At 38.9% G+C, this 27422-nt stretch overlaps 1 protein-coding gene across 2 annotated transcripts in view; it reads right to left on the reverse strand.

Annotated features, from left to right (window-relative positions):
• ZRANB1 (zinc finger RANBP2-type containing 1) overlaps nt 1-27422 on the reverse strand; it is a 68557-nt gene that overhangs the window by 22446 nt on the left and 18689 nt on the right. The window contains exons 1-2 of one of the 2 annotated variants that reach the window (XM_005698591.3): nt 19890-20033; nt 17766-18616 (exon numbers count right to left, since the gene is read on the reverse strand). In XM_005698591.3, the coding sequence (XP_005698648.1) occupies nt 17766-18616; nt 19890-19930 (892 nt within the window). In that variant the 5' untranslated portion in view covers nt 19931-20033. Of the gene's footprint in view, nt 1-17765; nt 18617-19889; nt 20034-27422 lie in introns of those variants that run through there. The other variant, XM_018041151.1, reaches the window with a different exon arrangement.

The following is a 27422-nucleotide window of genomic DNA, read 5'->3' on the forward strand; positions in this document are numbered from 1 at the left end:
TCTAAATTGCTGTCTTCACTATTTTAATTCATCACACAGCTGATGTCTAGAAGGATCTCACCTCAGAAATACACACTCATGCTCAAGAATTCATTTCCTCTCTAATGTTTCTAAAGGATTTCTGTAACTAGAAGCTAATTAGCCAGTCAAAGGTGGGGAGGAGTGGACACCAAACAGCACCACAAATTCAGCAGCTGTGCCTGGGAATTGTGACTTACAGTCTGCCTTCACACTTCGTGTACTTTACCAAAAACAGGACTTCAAATGATGAACTGCATGGTATGTGAATTACCTCTCAATAAAGCTGACATACATACATACATACAAACTGATTTCTATTTAGCCTAATCCAAGATCTCAAAAACAACTACTTCCCCTGACCACAAGGCTCTGCATTAAACTGTAAATGGGAAATGCTGCTGCCCTTAGCCTGGAATATATACAGGAGGGCAGAAAATGAAGGTGAACAGAGATCTTTTTCTCTATTCTTCAGAGCATAAAATAAATCTCCAAACTTTCTAGAACACGAAAAACACGAATTCAACTACAGAGACAAAATAACATTTAAAAGAAAAATACTTCATTGTCTAATATTTTAGGAATACATAATTCCATTCTTTTCATTAACCATAATTAAGAGCTCTTAGTTTCAGTTACTGCTGGGTGAATTCTGGGCTACGAAAGATCAGTAAATTTATTACAAATCAAATTTCACGAGAATGTCAATGAACTGTCCAAATGTTTGCTGTATATCACTTACACACTGCTCAAGAGGAGCTAGTGATTAAAGTTTCTTCACAGATGGGTTTTCACTGTCAACATGGTGTCTAAAGGATCTGACCTATACTGAGATTTTTAGTTTTAGCTACACGTTTCCTTAGGGAGAAAAAAAGCATCAGATTATATGCAAAGCAACTAAGAAAATGTCTTTGAGTCCTTCACATAACATTTTTACCACCTTTTAACATTAGGGGATATAAGGAAAGCAGGAAGAAAGTAAAAGAAGTGGTAAGTAGGAAAATACAGTAAATAAATCTAAGTGGTAAAACCTCACTTAATGCCACAAAGACCATGAAAAAATTGTAAAGTCCCAGTAGAACAGAAATAGGTAACGTATACAAGCTTTCTAGGTTACTGACATCTCAGACTAACTCCAACAGTTAAGGGAAGGTTCTTTCTCTAATATGTTGGTCTGAAAATTTAACAAACATATATTACACACTCTGTCCCCTCCTACTCCAAGTGAAAGTGAAAGCGTTAGTCACTCAGTCATGTCTGACTCTGCGGCATCATGGACTGCAGCCCACCAGGCTCCTCTGTCCATAAATTCTCCAGGCAAGAATGCTGGAGATCTTTCCAACCCAGCTGACTGAACCCAGGTCTCCTGCACTGCAGGCAGATTCTTTACCTTCTGAGCAACCAGGGAAGCCCATGTTACGAAAACCAATTAAAAAGACAGCTGAAGGCACTCTGAGAAGATTAACTTTAAAAACTAATTGGCAGCACCATTACCCATTCAAAATTGATTGAAACATACACTAGCTAAGTGGTGATACATAGTTACTGATAAAGTTAAAATACTTTTAAAAACAGAGACCTCAGAATAAGTGAAATGAAAAAGAAGAAGAAGAAGAAAAAAAAAAAAAACTCATACTGTTCCGTAAGGTGGGCCAGGAGTAGAATTTAACATATTCTGAAGTCACAGGTCACAACTCACGGAGGACTTCACAGCTACTATGGAACTCCGTTGGTTAGAATATGGAGCTGGCTCGTAGATATTTAGAAAACAGACTTATTTTTTCCCCCATATATGGCACAGTTTTCAAAGTTTTGCCTTGTTTCTTTTGACATAAAATCATAATGGTAACTAACTTTGAAAAGAATGCCAAATGGTAAAAAAAAAGCCAGGACTTACCTGAGCCCACATGGGCCAGCTCAACACTACCCTGGAGTTCTATGGTAGCTGTGACATCACAGCATGCTTTATGCTGTGGGGTCAGGGTGGACTTGGAGTCAGCTGGCACAATTTCAGGAGCCCTTAAAGAGAAAAGTTAGTTTTAAGTGGTAATGTTCAGAATGCCCTTTACTCTGGTCAGTAGAAAGATGCAGATGTCGGTGGCTACAACGTCTGGACAGTTTTCCTCTACTTGGAGTCTAATTCCCTTAACTGTCTTCGCATACTAAAAAGGAAACTTGACCACCCAGTTCTTCAGACTCCTAACCATTTGGCTACAGTTCAAAGATGAACTTAAGACAGATACAGCCATCACTCTCAATACTCAAATAGAAGCTGTTTTTTAAATAAAATGACCTCGATATTTTTAGGTGTATCTTAAGTATATGCAAGCTCATGGCAATCCCAAAAACAGTTTGAGAAGACCAAACAAATCACCTTCTAGATGCATTTTTCACATAATAACCAATGGCAACAAGTCAAAATCTATCATTTCTATTCCTAGAATAGTGCTAGTAAACAATACCTTTTCAAAAAACCAAGATGTGAAAATCATAAATTGGAAACAAATTCTTAATTGAATCTACACTTTATCAAGATAAGCTTCTATTCAATTCATTCAATAAACTTACTTCATTATGAAAAGATCCTCTCTATTTCTGTCTGTGTCGTGTGGCCTGTGGGCTCCATTTCCCAACCACGGATTGAACCTGGGCTACAGCAGTGAAGGCTGAGAATCCTAACCACTAACCAGGGAACTCCCAGAAACATCCTCTTTAGAAAAATGAATTCAAATGATAGGGAAGTCAAAATAATAATCTAAGGAGCCTCTTTAAATGTTCCATTATTAATCACGACGAGCGACGATAAACGCAGTTTACACTTTTGAGCTCTTACCCTCTCACATCTCTGATCATCACTAACTGCCGTGGAAACACAAGTCCCCACAGTCACCAAAAAACAGCTGAATGGACAGATACCTTGCCATGCAGGAAGGCTTACTGCTAAAGCACAATGGAAGGGTAGAAAGGAACACGTCACAAAGTTATTTTGGGAAGGTGATCAGAGATGAGGACCAACGTTAATGGGTTAAAGATGAATGTGAGTTCAAATTAGAATGGTTACTTAAAATGTTGTCAAAAAGTCAACTGAAGGGATATTAAAGTTCTTCAAGAAAAAATCTCATCTGCTCTACTGTCAAGCTATCCTGCACAAATTTAAAACTAATCATTAGATGTTTAAAGTTATACCATTTTAGATCAGCCTTCTAAGAGGAACTGAATTAGACTAAGTCTGCTGCTGCTGTTAAGTCGCTTCAGTCGTGCCAGACCCCACAGTCGGCAGCCCACCAGGCTCCCCCGTCCCTGGGATTCTCCAGGCAAGAACACTGGAGTGGGTTGCCATTTCCTTCTCCAATGCATGAAAGTGAAGAGACTAAGTCTAGCTACTCTCTTTTACAAGTGAGAAAATTATAGAGTAAATAAGCATTTTAAGAGGGGCAGATAGATAAAAATAAAACCTCTCACGGCATAACTTTATACTTTTTAGATTATGTTCACATAACTCTTCTTCTAGCCAAAATATTGATAGAATTAAGAAGAGAATCATCAGATTGGAAAAGGTATTAGTTCATCCTGATAAGGTCCTCAGAAAGAAGCACAAAACAAGGAAGTTGCTATAATTTGCTACTGCAAGAGAAGGTTCCACAGCTTCAGAAAACACTCAGGGCCCCACAACAATCCACATAAAAATCCACATAAAACTGAGTGGTAAATTTTCTCCCAAAGTTTCAGACATTCTCACTATAGCATGACTAAAACAGAACTTCCTGTCTTCGATATCTCAGAAAAACAATACTAACAGCCAACCCAAGTGTCCAAGCCAAAAACCCGAGTATCTTTCTTAATTCTCGCCTCAACTCCAATATCAATTCTTCCAAGTTTTACCCATCGTACCTTTGTAAAGTGAAAAGTGAAGTTGCTCAGTTGTGTCCGACTCTTTGCGACCCCGTGGACTGTAGCCTACCAGGCTCCTCCATCCATGGGATTCTCCAGGCAAGAGTACTGGAGTGGGTTGCCTTCTCCTTCTCCAGGGGATCTTCCCGACCCGGGGATTGAAGCCAGGTCTCCCGCATCGCGGGCAGACGCTTTAACCTCTGAGCCACTAAAGTCTCTCTCAAATATATCCCCCTTATTCCACCCACCACTGTCTCGACCTCAGGTCAAGGCTGCACCCTTTCTTATCTGGACTGCCGTCATCTCCTTCTAGATGATCTGTCTGCCGCCAGTGCTGCCCGCCCCCCCACCCGACCCCCCATCTAGTCTCTAGATGCTGACTGGAATGAGCTTCCCATCCACACATCAGATGAAGGCAGTCCCCTTCCAAATGTTTACCACTGCCCTTACACTAAGCAATTGTGCCCTTACACAATCTGTAACCAGATTAAAAGGCTTGAAAGGCCCAGCATTACCCTGCAGCCATCTCTCTCACAGCTCCCATTCTACACTCCAACGTGCAGACTTCAACTGAATGGATGGGCCACGCTCCCTAGCCTCTGGGGTCTAAAGAAAGCAATTCCCTCTGACAGAAACACTCTTTCCCCTCTTCTAAGGTTCTGGCTTAGATGTCATCTCTTCCTGAAAGTCCTCTCCGAATTTCCCAATGAGATTAGGGTACAGACTTACTGTTCTAGCCTCCTTTATTTCCTCTCCTAAAATTATCACACTACACTGACCAGACCACAAACTTACTGAGAGCCCTGACTTCTTTCTGAGTGCTTGGGAGCACAGTTAATGATCATCTGATCATATACATGAATGGACAAAGAAAAGGTGAAAATTAAGACAACTCTGAAAAGCAATGGGAGGGTGGAACAGGTTGGACATTTGCCTTTGAGATTTTAAGATATCTAATAAAGCCATAATTGTTTAAGCAGAAGTGTGATACTGATATAAAAAACAAAAATCAAAATAAAGAGCCTCAAAACAAATGAAGCAGAACTATTTTCTGCAAGACAGAACCACCCAAATTAAAGGAGAATTTAATAAATCAAAATGGAAATTACTTGGAGAAAAAACATTTTAATCCTCAGTTTAAAAAAAAAAAAAGATGGTGAAAGACAAAATGCTGTAACTCTCCCCACAAAAACAAGGGTAAAGAAAATGTTCAACAAACATAAATGGTACATATCTGTAATATAAACATTATTTATATTCACAAAAACTTCAGACAACTTCATAAAATCACAAAGAAAAATAGAAGACATAAATCAATTCACAGAAAAAAATACAAATGACTGACTAAATGAGATAGCTTGCTTCTTTTAATAACAAACATCAGCAAAGGTACAGCTATACAAGCAGTCTCTTACAGTGATGAGAATATAACCAGTCCAGTCCTTCCAGGAAGCAATTTACTAATATGCATAAAATACCTGTGACACATTTACATCATTTGATCCTATTACCCCATTTCTGGGAATCGAAAAAAAGCATCAAAAATGCTGGCAATTTTATTCCTCAAAACATTATGAGAATAAAAAATTTCCAAATAAATCAAAGGCCAGTAATAAGAGCTAGGTTAACAAAGTATGGCAACTCAAAGTCATAGCACAATTCATTTTTTTAAAGATGAAATTATTTTAATTACTTCAAAATGTAAACTTCAACAACAAAAGAGTGTATCTCATTTACGTAAAAATATTAAAAACTGAATACTCAAAATGCACAAAATATACACACGAAAGATTTCTTCTATATAGAGACAGCATAAACTGTATTTTCTTCATACTGTCTCTTACCTCTGACATATTCTACAATGAGGGTGCTCTGCTTTTATTATTCAAATATGAATTAAACTCATAAAGGAAGTCAGTATATAATGTCAAGTTTGATAAAACAAGAAACTACCACTATGTCCATCGACAAATGAATAGACAAAGTGAGGCATATATGAAATGGAATTATTTCAACTTAAAAAAAAAAGGAAATTCTGACACGTTACAACATGGATAAATCTTGAAGACATTACACTAAATGAAATAAGCAGTCACAAACGGACAAACAGCATACAACTCCACCTCTGAGGCACCCAGACTAGTCAAATTCACAGCGACAGGAGAGTGGCAGCGGCCAGGAGCAGGGAAAGAGGGAATGGGGACTTACTGTATGCAGAGTTCAGTTCTGCAAGGGGGAGAAAGTTCTGGACACAGATAATGGTTATTTATGTTACAGAATAATGTGAATGTACCAAAGCCATTGAAACATACATACACTTAAAAACAGTTAAGATGGCAAATTTTGTTATGTATATTTCATCACAATGTATATTTCATCACAATTCAATTTTTTTAAAGGAAAACAATGACAAAAGGACAATATTCAGGGATATTAGAGGTCTTGCTTCAAAAAAATCACCTATGTAGTGTTCCTCCCTCCTCCTCAAAAGATAAATGTTTATATTCACCTAATCACATCCAACTGAGGCTCATTCTGTAAAACAAATGGTCTGGCCTCTGAAAATGGTAATGACATGAGTAAACAAAAAACAAAAATAAAAACCACCTGAGGTACTGTTTAGATTACAGGAGATAAAACAACTAAATAACCTTGACTGAATGGAGTTGGAACAAAAGTTATTAGTGAAACTAATAGTGAAGCTGAATATGGTCTTCAGATATTAGAGTTTCTGGATAATTACACTGTGTGAATATACAGGAGAAATGTGTTCTTAAAACACACAATTCTGAAATATTTAGGGGTAAATGTCATGACATCTGAAGCTAACTCTGAAGTTGTTTAGGAAAAGCTCTTACAGAGAGAGAGACGGAGACAAAAAAAAAAGAAAGCTCAAAATATGGCAAAGTACTAACAACTGAAAAACCTATTTCAAAAGCATTTGGTGTTCAATGTATTATATTTGTAACTTATCTGTTGGTTTTGAAATTTCTCAGAATGAAAGGCTGATGGGGGAAAGTTATCTCCACAAAGAACTGAAGGTGGAGAAAAGGAAAGGAAACTTATTTTCTTTATAAATTCCTTCTATAACTGCTTGATTTTTATAACCGTGTGCATAATTTATTAAATGTTTAAAGTTAAAGACATTTTATGGTAAACAGTAAAGTTCCCTGGAGTCTAAATATTTCTTTTAATACTTAATATTTAAATGCTACTTTTGGATTTCATAATTCAATGTGTTCATTTAACATAATGTTTTTAAAGAAAGAAAGCCTTCACTAAATCAGTGATGCATATTCGAACATCAGTATCATACAACCAAGAATCATCAGACATATTCCCTTTCTCAGCATTAGGAGGCACATTACTAGTCGGCAGCCCTGTGTAGTCAATCATTTCTAAAAGCCAGGAATTACGTCTCAGGGACTAAAGGCAATCAGAAGAATCCTGCCAGGGCTCTATTTCTGCCATTGTCGTCCATCTGCCTTGACACACTCATTCCTAGAAGCTTCTTTCTTATCCCAGGTGTCAGGAAGCACTATGAAAAGCCATACTGAACTGGCCAGGGGAAACACTTAAAATGAGTGTGTATTCCCTCCAGACTACAATCTTACATTCTGGAGAATTACCAAGATTCACTTAAAAACCATGACTTAAAATGTTATTTTAAAACAAGAGTTCCAAAAGCACAAAAGGAAATCCTTTGAAACTTGAAGAAAAACAAGACAGAACTAGCTGAAGATAATACTGCTTTCACAGTGCCAAAAAGAACTCCATTACCTGTAATATCAACTACCTAGGACAGGAAGGAGATCCACTACCAAAAATGTGTATGAAGACACCATCGTCCTTATAGCTACACGAACATCTCACACGAAGAGTATCACACAGAGTTAACCAAGGACATACAAGGCACTGCCAGCATCGCAGCAGCCTGCTTTCCTTTTAAGGGTGCAGTGCCAAAGATCTGCTGCAGGAGTCTGCATATATTCTGGATCTATTAAAAGCTTTTAATAGAATATTGCAACTCAAACCATTTTTTTTAATGTTTTTAAAAGGTGTGATGGCTTTGAATGTCAAAGACTAAGACGACCTTTTTTGTAGGCTCCACATTCATTCATACATAAAGCAATGTATTAAGGAAAAAGGGACACTAAATCAGAGTATCTTTCAGGAGGATAGCTTGGTATCAATATAAAACCAACCTCACAAGCAAATAAAATGGTCCAGCAGTTACAGAGTAACCATAGCTTAAAACTAAGCAATTCCACAAGGCAGGAAAAATTCTAAAGATGGAAATAGCTGCAGTTTATCAGATATAAGCAAACGGCAAAGCAAACAGAACAAATACTTCATACTAAAAATCAAGCTCAAATAATGTGCCCTAGCTATGGAATGCTGAGGAATACTAGCAAGCGGTAAGATTACCTTAGGATACGGCAATAAACTTCACTAGGCATACTTATTTAGCTGACTTGAAAAAGAAGACTGAAAACATTACTATTCATTGGCGTCAAACATCGTTCAGAAGTCCCAGTAACAGCATTTCTTTCAACCAAATCAAGAAAAAAAAAAAACACCACCACACTGTGAATAAAAAATATATGGTCTTCATCCACTATTCCTGGCATATAACTCCTAAAATCCGTGTAATTTCCCATTAAGAGCCATAAAGGCATCTTTTGTTACAGTACTTAGTTTTGTTCTCAGTTCCTAAATAGTTCCAGAATGATAAAGATAAAATAAATAGGAGTCTTCTGTTCCTCTTATAGCAAGCCCTTTCAAACACCTCTGAGCTTATGTTAATAAGATGACTTTTAGGAAAGCCCCTAAAGATGGAGGTTGGTTGCCAGGGGAACCAACCCAGTGATTCAAAGTTTGGAATGTTCAGCCCCACCCCACTACCACCTCCTTGGGGGGAGATGGACTGAATGTTGAAACAATCACCCGGGTGTCCAATGATTTAATCCATCGTGCCTCCATAAAAATCCCTGGTGCTGGGTTTGGATGGCTTCTAGGCTGGTGAACCTGTGAAGGTGCTGCGAGAATCCCTTCCCATTCCGTGCCATATGCATCTCCTCCACCTGGCTATTCCTGAATCATGTATTTTTAATAATAGACCAGCAACCTAGTAAGTAAACTATTTTCCCAAGTTCTGTAAGCCATTCTGACAAATTGAACCCAAGGAGGAGACTGTCAGAACCTAGGATTTATAGTCTACAGTCAGAAACACAGGTGACAACCTGGATTAGTACTGGCGTCTGAAGGGGGCAGGAAAGGAGAGAGACACTCTAGTGGGACTGAGCCCTTCGACTGTGGGATCTGAGGCTATTTCCGGGTAGACATCTGCAAGAAAGAGAAATGCAAAAAAGCAAAACGGCTGTCTGAGGAAGCCTTACAAATAGCTGAGCAAAGAAGAGAAGCTAAAGGCAAAGGACAAAAGGAGAGATATACCCATCTGAATGCAGAGTTCCAAAGGATAGCAAAGAGATAAGAAAGGCTTTCTCAGTGAACAATGCAAAGAAATAGAGGAAAACAATAGACTGGGAAAGACTAGAGCTCTCTTCAAGAAAATTAGAGATACCAAGGGAACATTTCATGCAAAGATGGGCACAATAAAGGACAGAGTTGGTATGGACCTAACAGAAGCAGAAGACATTAAGAGGTGGCAAGAATACACAGAACTATATAGAAAAGATCTTAATGACCCAGACAGCCACAATGGTGGGATCACTCACCTAGAGCCAGACATCTTAAAGTGAGAAATCAAGTAGGCCTTAGAAAGCATCATTACGTATGAAGCTGGCGGAGGTGATGGAATTCCAGTTGAGCTATTTCAAATCCTAAAAGATGATGCTGTGAAAGCGCTGCACTCAATATGCCAGCAAATATGGAAAACTCAGCAATGGCCTCAGGACTGGAAAAGATCAGTTTTCATTCCAACCCCAAAGAAAAGCAATGCCAAAGAATGTTCACACCACCGCACAACTGCACTCATTCCGCAAGCTAGCAAAGTAATGCTCAAAATTCTCCAAGACAGGCTTCCACAGTACATGAACCGAGAGCTTCCAGATGTTCAAGCTGGATTTAGAAAAGGCACAGGAGCCAGAGATCAAACTGCTAACATCTGTTGGATCATAGAAAAAGCAAGAGAGTTCCAGAAAAACATCTACTTCTGCTTTACTGACTACACCATAGATCTGACTGTGTAGATCACAACAAAGTGGAAAATCCTTCAAGAGATGGGAATACCAGACCACCTGACCTGCTTTCTGTGCAAACTGTATACAGGTCAAAAACCAACAGTTAGAACCACACATGGAACAATGGACTGGCTCCAAATTAGGAAAGGAGTATGTCAAAGCTGTCTATTGTCACCCTGCTTATTTAACTTATAGGCAGAGTACATAGTGCAAAATGTCGGGCTGGATGAAGCACAAGCTGGAATCAAGATTACCGGGAGAAGTATCAATAAATTCAGATATGCAGATGACACCACCTTTAGGGCAGAAACAAGAAGAATTAAAGAGCCTCTTGATGAAAGTGAAAGAGGATAGTGAAAAAGTTGGCTTAAAAAAAAAAAGTTGGCTTAAAACTCAACAGTCAAAAAGCTAAGATCATGGCATCCATTCCCAGCACTTCACGGCAAACAGATGGGGAAACAATGGAAACAATGAGAGACTTTATTTTTGGAGCTTCAAAATCATGGCAGATGGTGACTGCAGCCATGAAATGAAAAAACACTTGCTCTTGGAAGAAAAACTATGACAAAGCTAGACAGCATATTAAAAAGCAGAGACATTACTTTGCCAACAAAGGTCAAATTACTGTGCTAGTCAAAGCTATGGTTTTTCCAGTAGTCATGTATGGATGTGAGAGTTGGACCACAAAGAAAGCTGAGTGTCAAAGAATTGATGCTTTTGAGCTGTGGTGTTGGAGAGGACTCTTGAGAGTCCCTTGGACTGCAAGGAGATACAACCAGTCAATCCTAAAGGAAATCAGCCCTGATACTGAAGCTCCAATACTTTGGCCACCTGATGTGAAGAACTGACTCCTTGGAAAAGACCCTGAGGCTGGGAAAGATTGAAGGCGGGAGGAGAAGGGGACAACAGAGAATGAGATGGTTGGATGGCATCACCGACTCGATGGACACAAGTTTCAGCAAGCTCCAGGAGTTGGTGAAGGACAGCAAATTCTGGCGTGCTGCAGTCCATGGGGTCGCAGAGTGTTAGCACGTCTGAGCAACTGAACTATGTGTATGTGTGTGTGTGTATGTATATATATATATATATATATATTTGACCTTCATCCACTGTTCCTGGCTCACAACTTTCCCAAACCCTTAAACTTCCTGAGTGATAAAAGCAGTGAGATAATATTTTTGGTCTCTTTTCCTCAGTTCCTGAAAACACATCAGGGTAGGTGACATTTGGATCCCACTCCAAGGTGGGGGCTGGCTGCCAGGGGAACTAGCCATGTGATTAGAGGACTGTGACGTTCAGCTCTACCCACTATACCACCCTGACCTCCAGAGAGGGGAGAGGGAAGAGAAGAGGGAGACTCCCTCTGGCCAATGATTTAATTAACCACGTCTACGTAATAAGGCCTCCATAAAACCCCAGAAGGACAGAGTTTCAAGAGCCTGCAGTTGGTGACCACGCACAGATCTGAGGACAGTGGCACACTTGGGAAGAGCATCATGGAAGCTCCATGCCCCTCCCCCAAACCCTTCTCTCCACACATCTCTGTCATCTAGACGTTTATCTGTATCCTTCAATCATCCTTTTATAATAAACCAGTGACCCAGTAAGTAAACTGCTTCTCTGAGTTATGTGAGGTGTTCTAACAAATTTATCAAACCCAAGGTGCGTGAGGGTGGGAGTGTCATGGGAACCTCTGATTTATAGGCAGTCAGAAGTACAGGTTAACAACCTGGGCTTGAGGCTGGCTTCTGGCACCTTAAGTGGAGAGAGGTCTGCTGGGACTGACTCCTTCAACTATAGGATTTGATTCAACCTACAGGGTAGACAGTATCAGAACTGAGTTGAACCCTCAGGCACCCTGCTGGTGTTGTTTTGAGAATTACCTGTTGAGACATGAGGAAGCTTCCCAATACAGACACATGTTGGAACTGAAACCCTTTACATCAGAGGAAGAAAACACCATTAATAAAACCTTAGTAATTCACTTCCTTGAGAAAAACCATCATACCCTTGATTTTTAATACCAGTACCAAAATAAACTGAAAAGACCATTTTAAAATGCAAAAAGCCTATACACTAATTATTGTTAAAATGAAAAAAGTGTTAATGAAAGCAATACATTCTGACATGTTTAACAACACACAAGTTTTAGACATTTCTACAGTTAACATCTGACACTCTGGAGTGGACAGATGCATGTAACACTGTATATAGTAAGGGGGCCAAAATATAACAGCATGAATACAGAATATAACTGCCACAAATATCACTTTTCAACAGAAGTTATGAGAAAGGGAAAAACATTCCATCAAATACAACAAAATGTTTGCAGACACTTTGTAAGGAAAAATTAAATCTAATGTATCTCCTATGTTTTAAGAATCAATGTTTAGACACATCAGAATTTTGCTCAGTAATAAGATTACAATCCTCGTGACTCCATTTCAACATGCTCCATGATAATGAGATTCTGGGTTAGCTCATAAGTCTGATTCTCAACAGGGGTACACCAGTACATACTGTAGGTTACCCCAAAGCTTGGGGGCAACAGAGATGTTACTAATGCATATGCCATCTCTAATGCCATTGCCAAGCACAATTCTTTTCCTTTTACGCCTTCAACAGCACTCCTTCTCACTGTCCTCCAATATCAAATCCTTTCCATTTTCATTAGCAGGATCACTGCTAAGTCGCTTCAGTCGTGTCCGACTTGATGTGACCCCACAGACGGCAGCCCACCAAGCTCCCCCATCCCTGGGATTCTCAAGGCAAGGACACTGGAGTGGGTTGCCATTTCCTTCTCCAATGCATGAAAGTGAAAACTGAAAGTGAAGTTGCTCAGTTGTGTCCGACTCTTAGTGACCCCATGGACTGCAGCCCACCAGGCTCCTTGGTCCATGGGATTTTCCAAGCAAGAGTACTGGAGTGGGGTGCCACTGCCTAGGATCACTAGACAAGTTAAATGTAAGAAATATGCAGCTGCTTAAGGCAAAATGCAAAACAGGAAGCAACACGTCCAATGGCAACTGAATAAAAATTTTTCAAGAAAAAAACTTTGATTTAGGACTCAAGGTACAGAAAACACATACCATAATTCTTTCCCTTATATATTCATCAAGCTATCAAATATTCATCAGGAAGATGGAGAAATTAAATGTGAAGAAATCTGACTTCAGACTTTCCATATCCATAGACCACCTAGTGATAAACTGAGCCCTCTTATAATAAGATCCATGGGACCTACTTGCTCTGTCTTAACGTGACAAGAAGCCAAGTTGGTTGAGGGCAGTCTGTAAGGTGAAAAGTACAGAAAGGTGGGGAGAAAGCAAAGTGGAGAAATTTAAGAGAGAAGCAGAAAGATTTGTCTCTGAAAGGTCTAGTTGTCCAGATCCCAGTTTCCACAAAAGTTTATTCACTGATTAACAAAAATTTCAATGTCTGCTATGTATCAGGGACTGTTTAAGTTACTAGGAAACAGCTGTGAACAAAACAGACAAAATTCCTGGTCATCATAAAGCTTAAGTTCTTGTATACTTCTAGCATTCACACTGTTGTACAGTAGAGACCAAGAGAAGATTGTAAAGCAATTACCCTCCAATTAAAAATAAATTTGCTAAAGTTTAAGTTTTACGAAAGAGACAAATGAGGTGATTTCTAATAAGTATACTAGGAGGTTAACCAGTGTTGTGAAGAAAATGAAAGTTGGGGGAAAAGGACTGAAATTTCAGATGCAGCAGTCAGGGAAGCCTCCAGGGAAGATAACCTGTGAGAAAATACCTGCAGGAGGTACATTCGCTAATCCGGCAAATCTAGAGAAAGTAATCCAGGAAGAGGAAATAGTGCAAAGGGCTTGAGGCTTATTTGCAGATAAGAAAGGTTGCAAGAGTTGCTGGAATGAGACAGAGAGAGAAAGAAAGAGAGAGTATGTGTCTAAAAATGGGGGAAGTACGTGTGGGATAGAGAGCAGAAAGAGCCTATAAAACTGGCTTTTACTTTGAGCAACACAGGGAATCACTGGAGGAGTGAGTAGCTACTACTGAGCGGAGCAGCTCCTATTCCGAGAACAATCTGTAAACAAGGCTACAAACAGAGGATCACGGCTTGGACCAGGGTGATGACAGGTGGCCAGATTCTGAATATATTTTGAAGACAGAGCCAGTGAGAACAAAGTATAAGAGAGAAAGGAGAAAACCGAGGATGACCAAAGCTTTGGACACAGCAAATATAAATGAACTTGCTGGGTCCAAAGTCCTAAACCAACATGGGAGAGAGAGAGAACAGATTTGAGAGGCTTGCTCAGATTAAGCCTGAGTTTGAAATACTACACATTCAAGGGAAAATGCTGCAGAGGCAGCAGCTGGATATGAGAGTCTAGGGTTCAGGCATACAAGAAGTTATCGTACAGATTTAACCTGAGATTCTTATCTGACCCTGTGTCTTTTCAAGGGATCAACTTGGGGGTCCCTTGTTGTTCTTCTGAAGGGCAGCTGATTCGGTACAAGAGCAGCACTAAAATAATGTGTCAGGCGGTGCTGCCTTAATTCTAGGGACATCACCACCTATCCAGTGGGAAAGGCAGACCATGATTAGAACCAACAGAGCTCCCAGAAAATAACCTGGCACTGAACTGCAGACATCCCAGAGACAGGCACCCGTTTAACCACACCGCTGCCTCTACCATCCGGGTACCCACTCCCAGATTCCTTTCCTCCTGGCTTCAGCACTGCAGTCCCCAACGTCCCCTCACCACGCAAGAGAATACGACTGAGGTGAAACTTTACACCCAACAGTCACATAAAAGGCACTTTCTTAATCCTGTGGAAACTTCAGCTTTAGCCTTCTCAATACTGAATCTTCATTCCCATTTTAAAATGCTGGCCTGAGGTTGAGATTTTTTATTTAAATTTCAAATTGGGAAAGTCTCACATTTTATACTTGGTATAAATTTTATGCATAGTATACACTTTGGAGATGATTTTTTTTTAGTATATATGCTGCCAAACCGAGTAATAAGATGGCTTTATTAAATGTCTAAATCGGTAAGCCATAATATACCGTATCTAATGAAATCTGGAAAGCATAAGGCAGACAGAAAGGGAGAAGATTAATTTTCAATACATGTAGACTTCTGCTAACCCAACACAATGTAAACAACTAAAAGTTAACATATTTCAATGGTATTTACAAATCAGGATAAGACTATCCAACAAAGACAGGACCAAACTCTTTCATACAACTGTTTAGAACCATATTATACAGTGAAAACTCAAAAATACTTGCTGGTAGAAAAGAGAATCCATAGTACCAAGAACCAATCAATTCTTAGCCCTAAGAACCTAGAAACTACGGAACATGTGGGAATGGGGACTTGACTTTGCTCAGTTATAAGAATTCAAAGAGGCAAAAAGATAGTTACCAAAAAACACTCAATATATGGAAAGAAAGACAAACATCAAGAAGACACAGTAGTCAGAAATGCAAGAAATAACAGCCATAAAGACAAAGATATACTGACAGGTCTATTGTGCATGTCAAGGGGAAAAAATATTTCAAAGCAGTTCTCATCATTAGATTCACTAACTTGAAGAAACAGTAACCCCAAAGAGGTTAAAAAAATCACTGCAATCTAGTTTCTTACCTTCTATAAACATACAGGTACTATAACACCACCTTATAGTTAATATTAATATATTACACTATTGCCTGCAAAAATAATCCTAACAGTGTTCTAAAAGGCAGATGGGTAATTAAAGGACAATCACACCTAGATACAAAAGATCACGTAAGTTTCCATTTGTATGGAATATTCACAGTAATAGTCACTGAAACAGAAGCAGACTGCTGATTACCGGGGTCTTGGAGGTGTGGAACAACTGCTTAAGCGGGTAATGGGTTTCTTCCGGGATGATGAAAATGTTCAGAAATAGATGGAGATGATGGTTGCAACACTGTGGATGTGCTAAATACCCCAAAATTGTTCACTTTCAAAACGATGAGTTTTATGTTGTATGAATTTGACCTCAATTTTTAAACATTCAAAAAAAAAAAACCCTTCTGTATCTCCGGGTTTAAAAAAAAGAAAAAACACTCACACCATATGTGGTACCTCAATTTGGGGAGAGAAAAAGAATCGATGGGCTGTAATGGGACAGCACAGACGACTGAACACAGCTCAGTGTGCTTTCGTTCCTCGTCCTCAGGACAGGAGAAAACTGGAGCTAACGGTTCCTAAGGGCTGTGTCTGTGTCTTGTGCAGAAGGGCTCATCTGCTGGGACTTTCTTGGGGGGCCAGGACAAAGCTAAAACAAAAAAACAGATTTCTTGAAATCTACTCTTTGGACTTGTAGGTTCATAAGTTATGTACTCCATATTCTTGGGGCTATATTCAGGAGGATAAACAAAATTTATTGGTACTGGGAAATACACACACATACCACACACACAGCCCAAGCCATGTTTAAGGCATAGATATTATTCTACACGAGATTTAACTTTAGCAGTCACTCAAAACTTTCTTTACAAAACTGAATGTCAAAGCAAGCACCCAACTGGGATGACCCAGAGGGACGGTATGGGGAGGGAGGTGGCAGGGGGGTTCAGGATGGGGAACATGTGTACACCCGTGGCAGATTCATGTTGATGTATGGCAGAACCAATACAATATTGTAAAGTAATTAACCTCCAATTAAAATAAATAAATTTATATTTTAAAAAAAGCACCCAATCCAAAGTATTTAAATTTATATAATTAAAATAGCTAATCTACTCAAAAGCGATGGGGAGCATACAAAAAACTGCTTTCATTAACTACATCATAAATAATTAACTCACAAGATCAGTAACTGGAGAAAATCTTACTCTCACAACATGGCTCTGTCCCTTAACAGCTCTGAGCCAGTAACTGAGACTATTATCCAGCATTTCCTTAGGAAAGTACCAAAACACAACACACACAAATCATAATTTGAACTATGGAACCAGCTGGCCACATGAAATCAGTTTCACGAAGTTTGCAAATATTCACTACAAGACATTCACAAAAAATTAACATCAGCGTTTTCAAGGTCAGTATTATGTCCGTTCAACTTCTTGGAGTCACACATTTTTGTGATATTTTTAACTTCTGACTGAAGCTTCTACCATCACAAGACGCTCACACTGTTTACAGACACTCCGAAGCTGCAGCTGGCACTCCTCAGTCACATCTTGTTACAATAAGCAGAGTAGCAGTTTTAAACTGCAGGTATATATTTTACTACAGATATGTAAAAAACTCTGCTATAACTTGAAATTTTTCTCTCTAAAGATGGAAAGACACATGCACAATGAAATGGAGGCAATACAGGAAAATGTTACGCCAAGATCACAAAGTCAGAGGTTCTTATGCATGCGCACATACTGCGAGGAGCAGCTACCACGCTGAATGAACTAAAGGCTAAATAATGTGACCTTCCTTGTATCTTTCATGTTACTTTTAATATCTTTTCCCAACCCATTCAAAGGACAAGATCACAAACTCAGAGGTTCTTATGCATGCACGCTGGGAGTGTACTATCATGCTGAATGAACTAAATGCTAAATAATGTTACCTTCCTTATATCTTTCACGTCATTAATATCTTTTCCCAACCTATTCAAAAACACAGAAACTTACCCACACAAGCATTGAGGAACAGCCAGTCAGTCTTTTTCATCCTATTTTTAATTTGCTTTAGTTTTTTGAAGTCTACTTCAAGTTCCTCCTTGCTGCCAACAGCACCAGCCAGCTCAATCCTCTGGAAATCCATTTTCACCTCCGAGTCCCGTTTCATAGTCGGCGGCGATCTTCTCTGGCTGTTGCCACTGCTACAGCTTCCTCTCCATCGAGCTCTGTCTTGCTCATTAATTATTGAAGAAGCCTCTTCAGTCTCTGCGAACTCAATTGCTTCAATATTATTAGGTCTGGGATGATCGCAAACAACACATTTTTTAGCCTTGGCCCAGTTTTCATATGTGCAAATAGAACAAGTCCAATGCTGGGTCCTTGTGTTCAGTTTATTTCTATCATTGTATTCCTCACAAGGATCAACAGAAAAAGCAACTGGTCTTGAGCCAGATCCTGAGGATTGAGGAGATTCTGTGGGACTCCTGGTCCTACGCTGGGATAAGCACTGAGTGCATCTGATTGCTCTTGGCCAGTTCAAATACGTGCACATGTGGCATGACCATTTATTGGCATTTTCCATGCTATATGAAGATTTAACCCTTGGTCTTGCACTAGAGTCTGGACAGATCAAAGGACTACTTCCTCCTTCGGTGCTGGAAGGATCCCAATCTCTACCAACATCACTTGAACCACTTTTAAATGGATCTTCTGTAATAATTGTTCCACTAGGTCTCTGGGCACGACACATAGTACACTTGATTGCAGATGGCCAGTTTTCATACGTACAGTATTCACAAGCCCACTTAATTCCACGTTCTGACATTGTGCACTTCTTGAAGTGAGTTATGTCAGGCAGGAAGCTATAAATAATTAGGACATGGTTATTAAAACAATAGGTACATAATTACACCCCTGAAAACATGCCCAAAATATAAAAGTAACCTTCAACTTATAAAATATCAATTTCTCAAGATATGCATGTAACATTTCATACTGAAATCTTTTTTTTTTTTTTAATTTCCACAGAGACACTGGAGATAGTTCCCAAAGAAAAATCTTAGACCTGGGGATTTAATGAAAACGTACTTTGGAATGCAAGAGAGACAGGCAAAAGGAAGTTTGTTCTAAGAGAGAAGGAGGTTAGAGCAGGAAGCCTCTCACAGAAATGTTTCATCTCAGCCAGGTCATCACCATCAATTTAGAAAAATAACCAGTAATTAAAAGATTCAAAGGTAAGGGACAGAACACAAACCATGTATCTTAAACACATAACATTCTTAAATTATGAGCAACAGACTGCTATGCTACTGAGGCATAATACCACAATGTTTGATTCACTGAAGAATTCAGAATATCAAACAGTCAACTCAATCGCTCTTCCTAAGGGAGAAAAGCAGCCTAAATGTGCTAATTGCCCACTGCTCTTAATAAGCACAGGTAGAAAAGATGTTGAGGAGTAATGCTTACAATTAACAAAGTAACAATGTAAAACAAGATAATGTTCCTGGCCTATATCCTCAAAATCTTGCTGTCTAGAGCACAAAAAATAAAAACTGCACATTACCTACTCTCAGGACAACCAATCAATGAAACATCCCTGCGATAACCACTAGCATAATCACTCCAATATAATTTTGAATATTTATACTCAAAATATTCAATATTTAAAATGCATTCAATTACATTAACTATTTAAAAGGTTCCTAGGATTCTACACTGGACTTACTAACACTACAATACTATGAAGACTTTATTATTTAATGACAACCAATGAAGCAACTTGCACAGCAAGTGTAATGATTTTTTTGAATGGCTTGAATTTAGACATTGGCCACGAAAGCCAGCCTTTCCTTTTTCTTAAATCCCTTTCTCAACTAAATGTATATTATTCTGCTACCTATGTAAAACCGAAAAAGTGAAAGAAATCTAGGGAAAGTAACAGAAGTTTTTCCTTCTCTTTCTCAAGGATTTTTCTTTTTGAACCTGGAAAGCAAAATCTTTCACTTTACAGGTATATTATTACGTCCCTGCTTGCCAAGTCCTCACTCCTTTTAATAGCGTAGACTTTGTTAAGAGGACAATTCACTATAAGAGAGCCTACTATTTAATAGCTAAAATAAAAATCACACTTACTAAGATTTTAGTTTCCATGCTATAACCTCCACCTTGTACATGGTCAGAATGAAAGCACAGTTTATAAATCAGAACAAAGACAAGACTCAGTCGTCATGGTAGCTCAGATTCTGACTTCCTCAGGAGATACTGCAAAATGTGGTAAGTGGTTCTGCAGAATTGTGAATAGCTATTCCTGTAAATGAGACCAAAACTGAATTTCACTTGAAGCCTGCTTCTTTATCCAAAAGTTTTTTTTTTTTAAAAAGGCTTTATTTTTATAAATTCTCTATTCTAATCCTATTCATTTAATAATGGACTCCGATCTTTAGAATCTTAACATAGCAAAAAGTCAGCTGATTGGGTTGGTCAGTCAAGTTAGGTACAGGAAAGATATTTTTCCCCGAAAACCTTAAACATATGTGTGTATGCACTATTATCATTAATCTTAAGTTGGTAGTAGGGCTTCCCTCATAGCTCAGTTGGTAAAGAATCTGCCTGCAATGCAGGCGACGCCAGTTCAATTCCTGGGTCAGGAAGATTCCCTGGAGAAGGGATAGGCTACCCAATCTAGTATTCTTGGGCTTTCCTTGTGGTTCAGCTGGTAAAGAATCCGCCTGCAATGCGGGAGAACTGGGTTCTATCCCTGGATTGGGAAGATTCCCCTGGAGAAGGGAGAGGCTACCCACTCCAGTATTCTGGCCTGGAGAATTCCATGGACTGGTCACAAAGAGTCGGACACAACTGAGTGACTTACCATTTAAGTTGGTAGTACTAATAAGTCAATTCCTACCTGTATTACTTATTATTATTGCAGAGGTAAAGATGGTATAAACCAAGTTAACAGAAAAAAGCAAATATATATATCTATAGTGCTAAAGAGTCAGACACGACTGAGCGACTTCACTTTCACTTTTCACTTTCATGCAATGGCAACCCACTCCAGTGTTCTTGCCTGGGGAATCCCAGGGACGGGGGAGCCTGGTGGGCTGCTGTCTATGGGGTCGCACAGAGTCGGACACGACTGAAGCGACTTAGCAGCAGCAGCAGCAGTACTTATATTTAACTTTGAAATCCTTTCTCATTCAGCAGCTTTATTTTTCTCAAATCCAGGTAATTTATATTTATCTACTTAGATTTTTAAATTTAGTTTGCACCTACTGATTATACACAATCTGAGAGCAATCCAAAAGTGTGCTGAAGGGCAAAGGCTAAGATCATAAAAGCATCCATAAAATGGCAATTGAGATTTAATGGCAACTTTCATATTCATTAGGCGGTTTCTTCCTTTGGTTTCTCAGGAATGAAATATAAATTACTTGCTCATGCCACTGGAAACTAAAACGAGCAAACAGAAACTTAACATGACAAGAACAAATGACATAATGTACATATCCAAGGACAGGTAATCTCAAAATTTCATTTAAAACATTCACATTCAAAAATTCAAGCCTGCTTTGATAAGTATTTCTTTGATATAGTCTCAACTAAACAGTTTGTGGCCTTACGTTACCTTAGCTAATATTCAAGGAATTAATGCTGTGCCAGCATAACTTAAATGTCCATGTCTCACAGAAAACAAACAAAAGACCCTGCCATTAAAAAACCAAAAGTCACCATGTGAGCCTGGTAAACAGCCTGTGTGTGCTCTGTGCCTAGCCGCTCAGTCGTGTCCAACTCTTTGGGACCCCGTGGACTGCAGCCCGCCAGGCTCCTCTCTCCATGGGATTCTCCAGGCAGAATACTGCACTGGGCTGCCATGTCCTCCTCCAGGGATCTTCCCAACACAGGGATTGAACCCAGGTCTCCCGCACTGCAGGCAGATTCTTTACCGTGTGAGCTGGCAAGAAAGCCCGGTACATAGCCTACTCCTCCCCACAATTCAGGTAACTAAGCAACACCAAAACCAAACTCAAGAATTCTGAAGTAAGTGCATTATATTAGACAATGATACATATAGTATACACTCTATTGAGACATTGTAGGAATAGTTTTTTCATAACTGGAAGTTAAAATTCAGTTTTAACTACAGGGGAATTTGTAGCATAATTGACCTCAAAATAGATATATTTCTTCTGTAGTGTTCAGTAATGCTTCACAAGTATGGTCTAGTTTACTATTAAACATGACAGTATAAAAAATGTTTACTTATGAGCCCCTCCCTTTCGCTAACTACTGACCCATGCATCATAATACTCATAGTTTTATTAGTGTTTGAACTTAGAAGTATATAATTAAAAAGCAGTTGTGAACTTAATACTACAAACTTTTTTACCAAGTTAAAATCTTAGAGAAAATTATCTGAGAGCATCATCTGTACCTGTGGTAACAGTAAATGGAATGGAAGAGTAAAAATAACATCAGTTCAACTACATGATTTTGCATTACTGAGATGACATTAACACTGAGTACACTTTTTCTACCAAAGTCAAAACATCCCAAAAAGAAAATGAAATTATTAACAGCAACCAGCTCTAAGAGTTAATACTGCACACTGAAATAAAACCATTATTAAGTATCTTTCAAGTAAACATATATTCAAATACCCAAGTAAATTTAATTTACAAGCCTACTTTTGCATAAAACACAGCTTTCCAAATTCTATCCAGTGAATCATACTTCAGCTAACTGGTACACAAAGTAACAATAAAATCTATACAAGTGCCCCTTCAAGGGGCATGAGACACAACTACTAATCTTAAATATTCCTTGGTTGAAATGCAATACCAGCAGTTCCCATGTTGTGGACCAAAGAGTCCACAAATCTATATATCAAACCCTACCTGCAGACTGAATAATGTCTCCAAGTATATTAACCATTTTCTAGTATTAAATTCACAACTGCTTTCGATATACTTCCAAGTTCGAACACTAATAAAACTCAGTATTATGATGCCTGAGTCAGTGGCTAGCAAAAGGGAGGGGCTCCCAACTAAATATTTTTTATACTGTCATGCTTAGCAGTGAATTAGACCATACTTGTGAAGCATTACTAACACTATGAAGAAACGTATCTATTTTGAGGTCAATTACTCAAAATTGTAAATACACTACAAATTCCCCCAACCACCTACTAAAACCCTCTGAAGGAGAACTAGAGAAGTGAAATGGTCCTCACTAAATACAAACTCCTTGAGAAACAAACTGACAGAAACTTAACTGCCAGTTAGTGTCAAATGACAACCAGTTATCCAAAGGAAGGTCTAAGATATAAGTTTTACATTAGCTTTATTAGTAAGCTTGTATTTAGTAATACAAATATTAATTTTTAATGTAAATTGTTAATGTAGATATTAATTAACATAAACCTGTGCAGATTTACAAATGCTCAGAAAGCATTTTAGGGGAATGAAGACGAAAGCTAAAGCTAGAAGGATACTCCAAGCATGTTGAATTTTCAGGTTCTACTGAAGTATTAACACAAGGTAATTCTGAATGGCAATATTTATATTTTTAGAAAGTACTATGCTTAACTCCTGAGCTCCAAGTTCCACACAGTCATTTCCTCTTTTCCCCTCAGCATCTTTCTACATCACTGTCTTCCTCATAACAGTCAACAGAAAAAACAACTGGTCTTGAGCAAGATCCTAAAGCATGAAGCATGAAGATATGGTGGACCGTCTGTCTACAAGTCTCACCTCATTGCAGGACTCCAACAGCTTGTCACATTCCACATTAAACCTCTTATCGTCCACCTACAACCAACCCCAGCCTGACTTCTCTCTCCGGTTTCCTTACACCACTAGGACTACTGGACCCAGCACAGCAGCTCAGACTCATGGTGAAGTCCGCCTTCACCCCATAGATTCTTTCTAGTGGTTTCTGTACCATCAGTTTTCTTTCCATTTCAGCAGCCATCAACCCTTTTTCCGTTCAGGTCAGAACTACTCTAATAGCCTCCTAAGCGCCTTCCCTTTCTAAATCCATCCAGCTCACCGTTACCAAAATAGTCCGAATAACAAGGCCCTCTTTCTGAAACTCTTCTGTAACAGCACAAACTCTCAGCTCCTTCCCAACACACAAACACAGCACACACCCCAGACCCACTCATGTACTACCACCCCTCCACAACATACACATGAAGACACCACCTGAGAAAAACAAGCACAACAGACATACACACTCAGTTCTGGCAAATCCTACCCATCCTTTAAAGCTCTGTTCAAATCTCATCTCTGTCATAAAGCTTTTCAAATCATTTCAAGTATATACACTCCAAGCAACCACAACACTTCTATCCACATTTGGCACCTACTGTATGTCTTCTTGGGTCTCGTTTCTGGAACACTGAGCCATATCATTCCCTACACTCGGTTTTCAATCACAGCTTCCCAGGTGGCACCAGTGGTCAAGAATCCACCAGCCAATGCAGGAGACGCCTGGGACTTCAGTTCCATCCTTGGGTCAGGAAGATCCCATGGAGTAGGAAATGGCAACCTGCTCCAGTACTCTTGCCTGGAAAACCCCATAGACAGAGGAGCCTGGCGGGGTACAGTCCATGAGATTGCAAAGAGTCAGACAGGACTGAGTGAGCACAGCAGAGCCAAGCTGTCAAGAACTTTGGCTCAGAGATTCTAATGGTATGGAATGGGGACCAGTCCTACGTTTAGAAAAATCCAGAGAGGAGACCATGTTGAGTGACCTGAACAGAGAAAGGAGAGGAACTTTTGAGCAATTTCAGGAAAAACAGGAGAGATTATAGAGGATGGGATCCACTCCTGCAGCAAGGCCTCAGTAGACAGGGCCCACCGCCAACAATTAGGTGCCAAGCCGAAGGCACACATGAGCTGGCTAAGTGTTCCAGTCCTGAGGTGGCAAGGGCGCAAGGGCACAGACTTCTGCGCTCATTAAACATCCTCTCAAAAGTCCTAAACCTGTGTGAAATCACGTAGAAATGATTAAGAATCAGTAAGACCTAAAAAATATGCTGACCTTCCCCACAGAGTGACCTTCAGAGATCAGTGTTATCTATCTCATCTGTATACTAAACATATTTGCTAAGAAGATCCCTTCCAAGCAATGTGTGGATAAGTTGGACAAAATTACTTTGGTCAAAATAATAGTTAAAAATAATAATAATTAACTAACACTGTCATGGTGACGTTGGCCTTACTGGCACCATGCCTTACTGGCAGTTACCAGTACAGCCAGTACATGTAACTTCATTCTACCAAACCGAAGTCCTTAAAATATAACAAAGAATATAAAGTGTACATTTCAGTAAGTCAACACTGTGTTAGGAAAATTAATAAAAGCTACAATGTTAATGGTTTCTCTTAAACCACCAGATAACTAGTACCCCACTGATACATAAACACAAGGTTAATTTACAGTATATCACATCTCAAACACTAGTAAGGCTACTTTTAAAAATCTGACTCCCAGTCATTTCAGGAGAAATTCTACCTATTTACATACTACAGCTTTATCTGTAATTTCACCAACTTCCTCTGTACTCTCCAGTTCTTCAACAGTAACAAAAAAGACAGGAGTGATAAATACAATGACAGACAGACACACAGACTGATCTTGAGGTACTGCAGAACCCATCTTAGCATGCTTCCTATACACAGTTTCAGACACATCACAGGTCAATCTTGCACCGCAAATTAGTCCTTATAAACAAAACTAATTTAATGTAACAACCTAGGACTAGTTACAGAAGGTCTACTACACACTCAGAAATGTACAAAGATGTATCTATTAGATAAAATATTGTCCTTATGCTCAGGACACCTGCAATTTAACTAGATAAAAGATGACTAAGGCTTTTCTTAAATGCACACAGAAGTGGGGAGATTATTTTAAGAGTGCACATCAAGCCAGCTTTTAAAATACAGTAAAACAACTGTATTTTGCAAAAGCTATGAACATGTTACTTCACTCAGAATTTGGTTTTTATCATCCTATCCATCCTCTCTTCACACTGAACAGATAAGTCCCAATTAACAATATCCGCAGGAACCAAGCAATATCCATGGGGTTCTCCAGGCAAGAATACTGAAGTGGATTGCCATTTCCTTCTCCAGGGGATCCTCCCGACCCAGGGATTGAACCTGGGTTTCCCACATTGTGGGTAGATTCTTTACCGTCTGAGCTACCAGGGAAGCCTGGATAGGAACCAAAAGTCACGACCAAACCTAGCCCAACTGAAGGCCATCTTTTTAACCAAACACTATGTTTTCTGTGTGACAGAGAAAGAAAGGGTAGAAATTTTTAAAATAATCATTGAGTTCTGATATAAAAGTTGAAAAGCAAGCAGAAGCAAATGAATGAACTATTCCAGGGCAAAACCAACTCAGAGCTATTACAAAGACAAGTTATTCACAAATTTTATTTATTAATAGTGTTAAGTCATCCAATCAGATTACTTTTCTCACAATTCCTACTATAATGAATAACAGGAAAATAGGGTGGTGATTTTGTGAGTTGCGTTTTCATTGCTTAAGCGGGGAGAAACAAAGGACAACCTGGGAAGGAATGCCAAAGACAGCAGCAGCTTGAAAAGGGACTGCTTACCCAACTATTAGAGATGAATGAGTGTATGGGCCAACTCTGTCTATTTCACAGTTTTGCCAGGGTCAGCCTTGTCCAACTGAGAAAAGAAAATAGCTAACACGTAAGCATTTACTATATGCCAGATACTGTTCTAAGTACTGAATATATTATTAACTAATCTAATCCTCAGAACTCTATGAAACAGGTACTACTATTAATATAATCTCCAATTTTAAAGACTGGAAACAGGAAAAGAAAAGTTGAATAACTTTGCTGAGGTAACAAAACTGCTGTGTGGCAGAGCCAGGATTTGAACTTGGGCATTCTGGCTCCAAAGTCTGTACTAAACAGACAAGGTAATAAAAATACACTTATACTGCAGCCCATAATCACTTATTCCCATTATCCAGAATTTGGACAACTAATAAACTGTACTGAGTGACTCACTAAACAGTCTTTCCTAGATAACTAAAAATAGACAATCTCTAAACAAGCAAACTAAACTTGAAAACACACACTTGGTTAAATTTTATTAGCTTTTTAAAGTTACACAGAATCTTCCCAAAGCTTATCTAGAATGAGAACTACTGCAAAATGGCTAAAAAGTAAACAGGACCTAAAAAGTTATTTCTAAAAACAAGATAACACTAAGTTTTCCATGTAAAATAGAATGGGGAAAAGAAAAAAACACCTCATATATACATCATGGATTTTGACTATAAAATGCTTTTTAAGTATTTTTTATTCTGGAGGCAATCCCTGGATAAGAAAATATAAAAGTCAGCTTGACTTCTCTTAAACCAATACACGTATCCAAACTACTAAAGAAATGAAGTACATCAATTAAATGTACATCAACAGAAAACCTTCCATTTTCATTGAGACAACTGAAAGGGAAAAGTCTCCCCCAGTGACAGGCATGTGTGGATTTCACTACCTATCCAGGGCCTGGTATTAGGGCAAAGACTGTGAGACAGTAAATAAATCATTTTTATTGCTGAGAGCCTCAGTTTTCTCATCTGTGAAAAAACGAGTTACGATGATCTCCAGGGACTC

The sequence above is a fragment of the Capra hircus genome, chromosome 26, assembly GCF_001704415.2.
Source record: "Capra hircus breed San Clemente chromosome 26, ASM170441v1, whole genome shotgun sequence".
Classification (NCBI taxonomy): Eukaryota; Metazoa; Chordata; class Mammalia; order Artiodactyla; family Bovidae; genus Capra; species Capra hircus.